Raw genomic sequence first — 8,198 nt, forward strand, 5'->3', positions numbered from 1 at the left:
TATAGACAAGGCCACCGTCCTAACCTTTATACTCTGTATGGTTACAGGAGATAAAAAAAGGCACATCCCTTACTCACCATCACTACTGCCTCAGCACACATCACTAGCCGAAAAGGGAGAACGGGCTTGTCGTGTTGCGGTTTATATGCTGTTTACTGCAAGGCCGGTCTTCGCTTCGTGTAACGGTTGCGCACGGCATTCCACAGAGCGGCGGCTACAGTCATAAAACCGCCGACGCCCGACCGTGATGATGTATCAAATCCGCGACACCGCAGGCTCAATCAACCGATAGACCGATTTCCGTCGAAACTTCGAAATTCCCACGTAATCGTCTGACGAGGATTCCGTTGTGCCGTGCGCTGAAATTTTTGGTATGACTGATTAGTCGTGTTTGGCTGTCACTGTCACATTTTTGCATAGATTATTCAGGCTACATTTTCTCCTTGCATATTTTTCCATAACTATGCTTGTTTTTTATATATGTCGTTAATCACATTATAACTACAGGAGTACAGATTCCCATCGATTGAAAAAAGTTATTAACTCTAAAAAACTGTGTTTCTGTATGTAGTGAAACAGATCAATTTGTTCTACGACATGTAGCCTAAGTCACGTATCTAAAACTGCATTTCAGGTTTATGCTAAGAAATCTCTTAGTTCTATTTGTGTAAAAAATTGCAAATTGTATAAACCTGTTGTTTTAAAAAGGTGTCGAAAAACTAGTTTAGTTAGTATTAATAGTTTTGTTTGCTTTGACACTAAATATTTGACATCCAAATTTCTGTTTAATTCAAAGGCAGATTGTATATGCCATTACTAACTTATTAAAGTTCAACGAAATAAAAAGTTTAAGCAGCTATTCTTCAACATTAAGATGGGTAATGCTAAGTTTTTAATGTTTTTTTTAGCCCTTTTCAAAACTATCCAATTTTAGAATATATAGGGCATCAGATCAACACTATAGGTCTACAGATTTTTTTTAAATGTAGCCGTTAAAATATTTTTGCATTTGTTTCTTTGTTATCGTTTTTCATGATGGTAACAATCGTTTATTTAAACACTTTTAAACATAAACACTCCAGCATGCTAACAAACAAAAAGTTGACCCATAGAAATGACATGTAGGGTACTTCTCTCTTAGATGTTAAATAGTTTTCCACAAATTCACCAAATGTTTGAAGTAAAAACACAACTAAACCATTTTCCCTTTAAAGGTAACAAAACTCTCCTATGGTATGTAACTATCAGGGCAGGTGTGTGTCTTATTGATTCACAACCTTATTATGAGGCCTGACCAAAAGTAGGTGCGCCACAAGCATGTAGAACATATGAGCCGGCCCTTGAAAACCATGTTTTAAATTGTTTTGTATGCTCGAAAACCTTGTTTGGATTTGGGTAAGGTGATTGCACTCTGCACAAATTATATTTAGATTGTTAGTAATAAAGTGTTACACCTAACTATAACAGATAACGCAACTTTTTGTAACCTGTATTTTATCATTTACTTTGGATGTTACTGTTGTCTTTAACTAATTCGAAGCGATAGCAATGATCAACGGAGGTCGGGTATACTACGATTTTGGGCTCTTTGTTAAAATTTTGTTGTCTTACGAACAATGCAATACGGATGACTCGACAAAAACTTCCGTATTTGTCAGGTGTAAAACAACACCTTAATAAAGACATTACTGCTTTTAGAAATTTAGAAAACGGAAGATTTTTACGTTATATTATGTAGTAAGTGAAGTTATTTTACAAGGTACAAACGTGTTTTCACAAGATGCAAATGGGGCGTTTCAACACGAGTCTTCTCCAGCGAAGCACCGAATAAGGTTCTGTATAGCTATTTATCCTATTTCCAAAAGCGATTATATCCTGAGTTTTCGTATCGGAAAGGCAGGTAACGGGCTTCTTTCGCTGCGTTGTACAGTAAACACAAGAAAGAAAAAAAACTTGTGTTCGGCGTTGCATCGACAAGCAACAAATGAAGTAAATAAACTGCTGCCACCAGTTAACAAACAAAACACTTTGTATGAAAACAATGCGTGCTGGGCAAATATAGCGGAGCGTGTCACAATCTATATATTACCTGCGTGCTCACGTACTTCATGCGACGTGTGATTTGTTCATTTAACTCCAGTTGCTACCGTTTTCGGAAGGTCGGCCAAAGTGACACGAAACTTTCGGTAAACACAGCAATCATCGTGACAATATCGCGAGCTTATGACGGCGAAATTCTCCTATATACGCACCATAAATAGCGGCTGACTTGGCTACCAACACTTGCTTCGCAGACATTCGCACCAATCAGACGTTTCGACAACGGAAATTCTCGACACTTGTTTGTACGAAACCAAGTCTACGCTGCAATGTGACCGTACAAGTAATAGGCAGCCGCCTAGACTTGGTAACTTGCTAATCGGATTAGCTGCATCAAGGTTGTCCTTGTGTCTACACCCAGTATATTTTACGAGCAAAGATGTTGGCTCTGCACACTACACAACCATAGTTATGATGCTATATACTTTGTTTGAATAATACCTATTTGTTGTTCGCTATCAGTTTCCTTTGTCGCAGTTAAGTAACTTACTTAATATATTTGAAAAAAACAATTGGCAGTATAAAACATATTAATTTTTGGAAGTATGTATCCATTTATTTTAACCTATGATTACTACCTATTTATTGTCAACTGAAATTGTTGTTAGTTTTTTGTACTTTTTTAAATTGCTTCTTCTTTTAATAAACACAACAGAGGCTTTATACGCGTGGTATAGTATCAAACAAAGATGATGGCCGAAACCCATTGTTAAAAATAAGAAAGTTTGTATGATGGAAAATTCCATGCATGGCAATTATCAAAAAAGAGGGTAGTCAAACCCACTGCTTAACATGGAAAACCTATAGAATGGCAAATTGCATGCCTGGAGTTCACATTCTTAGGATTGCTTATTACCATGGTAGGATGGGATTTTCCATGTTCGAGTGGACCACTCTTAGGGTGACAATTTTCATCCCTAGGCTTCGATTAAAATAATTCTGCATCTAACAGCTTTAACCCCTGTTCGACCATTTTAATCTTTATGATGACAAATTCTTGGCTCTATTATGTAACGAAGTTGAGCAAGTATATTGGAAAATTCGCCATGAGTTATAAGCCTTGTGTAGAGCGTTCGACCATGACGAACAATCGTACGTCATATGTGAAACGCTTTAATCACCGACAGTGTATAACCTTTGGACAAAAGTTCAAGTTGTCAGTACGTGAATAGTAATGTCTGCAAATAATTCGTTAAGTGCTCGTTATGGAATTGGTTATCAAACTTGGTCATGAGTGAATCACAAACTTAATGACAGTTTGGTTTTTTTCAGCCAGAATAATTGAGTGTTACGAGCCGGAACACACTGAACAAATCATACAATCTCGATATTAGTTCATAACCGTTTCGTAATAACACTTCCATATTTAGTGTAGCCATTCTCACTGTGTTATTTATGCATCCAGCGATATGACTTCATAACTAAATTATTTTTTTTGTTATAAAGAAAATAAATTTAAACTATTGGTTTGCAAATTTTACTTTTACATTTAGACCAGTCGTTATACACGTGACTTACTATAGACAATCTGTCACATAGATCAATTTATGTTATATGTTTCATAGATCTCGTGAAGCTTCAGAACCTTCCCCCCTCCCTTTGGGAATTCCTCAGCTGAATCATTTATTGGCCTTCGTTTTGGCTATCGTTTGCGTCCTGAACGTTGTTCATTTAAAAAAAGTTTATACAAATATGTTCTTCTTGTAACATTCCTAATTAACAAAATATTTGGCCTAAATTGTTTCAGTTTTAACAAACAACCGGAACTTTGTACAAAATGTAATGGATAATTACTTATTAGACACTCTGTTGAGTTGCAACTTTTAAAACAAAAACTTACTCAGTATTATGGGCAAAGTTTATACAAAACCATTGAATTTTTGATGCGCTATGTATAAGGTTCACAACAAAGCTTTGCTTGATAAAACATAGAAAAATAAAATACAAAAAGGCGAAATCAGCTACAAACACCAGCAGCTGGTAAAACTTTATGTGTCAAAACGTTTTTTGTAAACGTTTAATTATTCTGAAAATAATAAAAAAATAGCGTTTCATTTTTTATTTCATATTTTTTATTTGTTATAACAGTAATCATAATTAACAGAAGTAAATACAACAGTTTCGAATAATTTTAATGCGTGTTTGTTTGATTACGCTTTTTTAACGTCATCAGCTATTTTCTTTTACACAGTCATCTACACACATTTCGTTGACCGGTTTTCTATTATATACACATCTCATTGTTGGTTCTATTTTAAATACGCCACCCAAATCTTTCTTTTCTCATAACATGTGCGTAAGTTTCGTTTTCCGTTTGATTCGCAAATTGCTGTTCAGTAAAATTTAAAGTTTCGGCGCTCGCTCCTATTTTCACTAATCGTTTTTAAAGAAACTTAAGCCTTTAAAATTGTGGTTTTTGAGAAATACAAAACAAAGAAACACCATGGACGACCAATTTAGAGTTGTGGATCTCCGTAGTTTGTTCGGTATACCGGTTTATTTAAATATATACGAATTACAGCGAAAAACGCAACTACACGATTTGACAAACTGAGAAAAAAGCGTTCCTTTTTTGTATACAAATATACCAAAACTGAGTCAAATTTCGATGTCGCTTGAACAAAATACGCCTCTACTTCCGACCAAATAGAGTACCTCCATTTTGGCATCTGACGTAATCTCTTGGAGGATATCCTTTGGGATGCTTCTTTAGTCCCTCTCTGACACACCTTTTGCAAGCTCTACAAAACCTTAAAGCTGAAGAAATATTATAATCAGTTGAAATAAAAGAAATATACCAATTTTTACAATACAGTTATTTTGTATAATCTTTTAGGCATTTTGTGTTTTTCATCTATTGGAACCTAAACTTATAAAATAAAGTTACAATTTTGTTATAATTAAAATTGCCATATTTATTCTCATGTGATCAACAACAAGATAGTTCATTTTTAACGACTGTTGTTGAAATACATAAATGGGAAAATGTGGGAAAAGCGAAAAGTCTATACTTGTTCTCGCTACCGTTTATTCATCTTTTTAAAAAAAAAATTATTCTTCCAAGCGAAGCTACGCTTTCTGTTTAATACGTATGCGTGTTTACATAACTTTTAATTCACATAATCCCAGGGTCACAAGCACGAGACCCGTGCAAATATTTTCATATATACCTACCTTTAGTTTTGTGTGTCTCACGTGTTTCTATACTTTTAGGTTCATAGTAAATTTCAACGATACGCTTTAACCTTTAATTTGGATGTTTTGTTACTTGGCCCCCAGGACAATTTGAGATTGACACCCTTTCTAAAAACAACATGATATTTTAGCAGATTTGAGCCACCCTATTGCACAACCTAACCTTAGAGACCCATGTTTTTGAGTTGCCACTTATAATTTCGCAACAACTGTTACGATAGACATGCCACAAATGTCGGCATAGTGTTGAACAACTTCGCCGAAAAAATACTGTTTCCAGGTACCCCATACCGTGTGCACCGCCTTAATTGTATATGTCAATGAATATATGTACTCACATCTAAGTGCCTCGCATTTAACAGCACACATCTGCTGAAAACACTTTTGTTTGCTGCGAGTGGCCTTCATCCACGTAAGCATATCTTCGACCTCTCTGAGTATTTCGAGCTCACTTTCTGATATTCGATTGCGTAATTCCTGCCCCACAGCAAATTCGTCGTGATCCATCTTTGGACACTTGACGTTCTTCATCTAATTAATTTTAGGGTAAAAGGAATAATTTATTTTAGAGAAAAACTTGTAATATTGTTGGCATATTTGTAACCTGCAACCGTGTTGGCTATGTTTAAGAAAACACAAGTGTTGGCTATACTTTAGTAACAATAAATGATATTATTATTGAAAACAGAATGAATTTATTCCAAATATAAATATCTCAAACAGCATAGGCTTTGGTTTGCGAAGCCACAGTGAGCCCAAGAGAGAACAGAAAAGTAATACGCACCTGGAAAAGCGCAAATGACAAAAGGGTGCCGGTATTTCATTTTGGTATTTTTTTATTACATTAGTTTTACATTTGCAAAATCAAAGAGATGGTCAACTTATTTCAGATTGGTCTAAAATTTCGTGGGCCTTTCCGTTGCCCTGAGTTGAATATTTAATAAAGTATGAAACACTTTTTCCTTGTTCGACTTTTTGTGTGTTTCAATTTACAAGTTCTTACCAAACAATATATGGAACGAAAAACCAAAAAATCGTATTAAAGACAAGTTTTTTTCATATTAACTTAAATATGTTTAACGGTGTCGATTGTAAGCCTATTTTTGTACTAAACGGTAAATGAGCAATTTCGTCTACGTTTCTATTAATAAACGCACCCAGACCTTTAATAATATTGTGGAACAAATGACTCGGGTATAAAAATAAAATAAGTCTTAAATATAATGTTAAAAAATAAAATGACTTACTTTGACGCACTTTGTGAGGTTAGCTAAACACAAAAAACACGTTATGTTTTATTATATAAATTTTAAGCTAAAGCTTAAAATAATTTAATAACCTCAAAAAGATAGATGTGCATGTAAAATTTAACCTGAAAAGTCTATCTCTGTGGGTGTTGCTGTGTGCTAATTTTTTTGCCTTTAAACTGGTGTAACACGTCGTTTCTAAGCAACAATTACCCTGCTTAAATTCGACTAGCCATTTACCACTGTTAAAGAAGGTTTAATGGAGATGATAAACACAAACACGCATATAGGTCTACACATAAGCCATCGAGCCACATAATTACAGAACACACACCGCAATGATAACAATGGGCCGCTTTAAATCAGGTTATTTTAATTACTTACTTAAGCAGAGAGGGCTTTTGTCATTCCATTCACCGTCCACGCACACGATCTCGGGTGAGCCGAGCATGTCGGTCCAACTTTCGCAAGTAAACGTGCATTTAGATTCAGTGCAGTCAACCGCTCCATGTCTTGGAGCCGGGAGATTTTCACAACCTGAATTATAAGAATTTCAGCAGATTGTTAGCAAACTGGTGACTTATTTAATGAGATGATTGGCAAATTTAGTCCAAGAATTAAGTTTAAAATGTATTAGAAGTTTAGTTAAACAATAGGAACTGGTACTCAGTTGGATGACTCATCGTATTGTATAACTTTTAAAAACAATGTGACAGGCTTTTAAGTGTTTATAACCAACTTTTGAACTTACCGATAATTAGGCCAAACATACAGGTAAACACCAAAAATCGAAGCATGTTTTTCGTTTACTTTACAACCTAAACAAGTTAAAAAATGCAAAAACAAAAAATAATGTAGAAAACACATCTTACTGTCTACTTTACATAACTAACTGGTCAAAAGCTATTTGACAAATTACAACTCAATTTCAATCGCCAAACTGCCCAGCATTCTATATAGGCCCCGCGAGCAAAGTGTTTGACTTCCTGTATCGGGAATTCTCAAAGAAAAAAACAACAAAACGTGTAGGATCAGGTGATTCACCGAATTGGACTGGCGATAACAAGATATGACGCAGGAGCAGCCCAAAAACATACAACAATTTTAAAATGCCGACACGCCTATAGGTCCGTACTTGGCAAGACCCTTTGGTGCCACGCGAACTAATGACTTCCGTATGATTTCCAGTTTCAAACGTTTGGAAATTTGGAATGCGTGTTTTTTTGTATTGTTTTGGACTCCAGCCATAAGACCGAAATAAGAACAACATCAGCGTCGGATGATACAGTTCGAAACAAAACCAAAATAGGATAAACACCTATTTGTCTTAGTACCGCCTAAATTAGAATAAGCCCTAAACCCGTCGGAATAAGAACTAAATAGCAGAATCAGGCCTAAACAACACTTTACCTAACCCCAAACCTCACTCCTAAGTTAACTCCCTTAATAATTTCGAGCCTAACCCATTTTCTTACCCCACCCATTACCTAACAATAATACTAAACAAAGTCGAAAATCCAATGGCAAAACAGCGGCGCCCCAACGGCGCCGGTCAAACTATAGGGGGCTCAAACGTCGACACCACATCGGCCGATGCCAGACACACGGCCTCGATTGACCCATATCCTTTCCATACAGTGTTAGGCGTTATTTTGG

At 35.6% G+C, this 8,198-nt stretch overlaps 1 protein-coding gene across 1 annotated transcript; it reads right to left on the minus strand.

The window, feature by feature from the left end:
• Window positions 1-3,940: 3,940 nt before the first annotated feature.
• Window positions 3,941-7,451, minus strand: LOC146140027 (uncharacterized). The gene is made up of 5 exons (XM_083391646.1): window positions 7,294-7,451; window positions 6,927-7,079; window positions 6,543-6,565; window positions 5,634-5,826; window positions 3,941-4,857 (listed from the first exon to the last, which is right to left on the minus strand). The coding sequence occupies exons 1-5, from the start codon at window positions 7,337-7,339 to the stop codon at window positions 4,733-4,735; spliced, it is 540 nt and encodes a 179-aa protein (XP_083247772.1). The 5' UTR covers window positions 7,340-7,451; the 3' UTR covers window positions 3,941-4,732.
• Between the last annotated feature and the right edge of the window lie 747 nt (window positions 7,452-8,198).

Source organism: Ascidiella aspersa, chromosome 6 (genome assembly GCF_963924565.1).
Source record: "Ascidiella aspersa chromosome 6, kaAscAspe10.2, whole genome shotgun sequence".
NCBI classification, from domain to species: Eukaryota; Metazoa; Chordata; class Ascidiacea; order Phlebobranchia; family Ascidiidae; genus Ascidiella; species Ascidiella aspersa.

Coding starts and splice junctions, on each gene's coding strand:
- LOC146140027 (XM_083391646.1), bottom strand. CDS start 7,339: ATGCTTCGATTTTTGGTGTTTACCTGTATGTTTGGCCTAATTATCG. Junction 7,080..7,293: donor TATGTTTGGCCTAATTATCG/GTAAGTTCAAAA, acceptor CTTATAATTCAG/GTTGTGAAAATCTCCCGGCT. Junction 5,827..6,542: donor ACCTCACAAAGTGCGTCAAA/GTAAGTCATTTT, acceptor AAAATTAATTAG/ATGAAGAACGTCAAGTGTCC.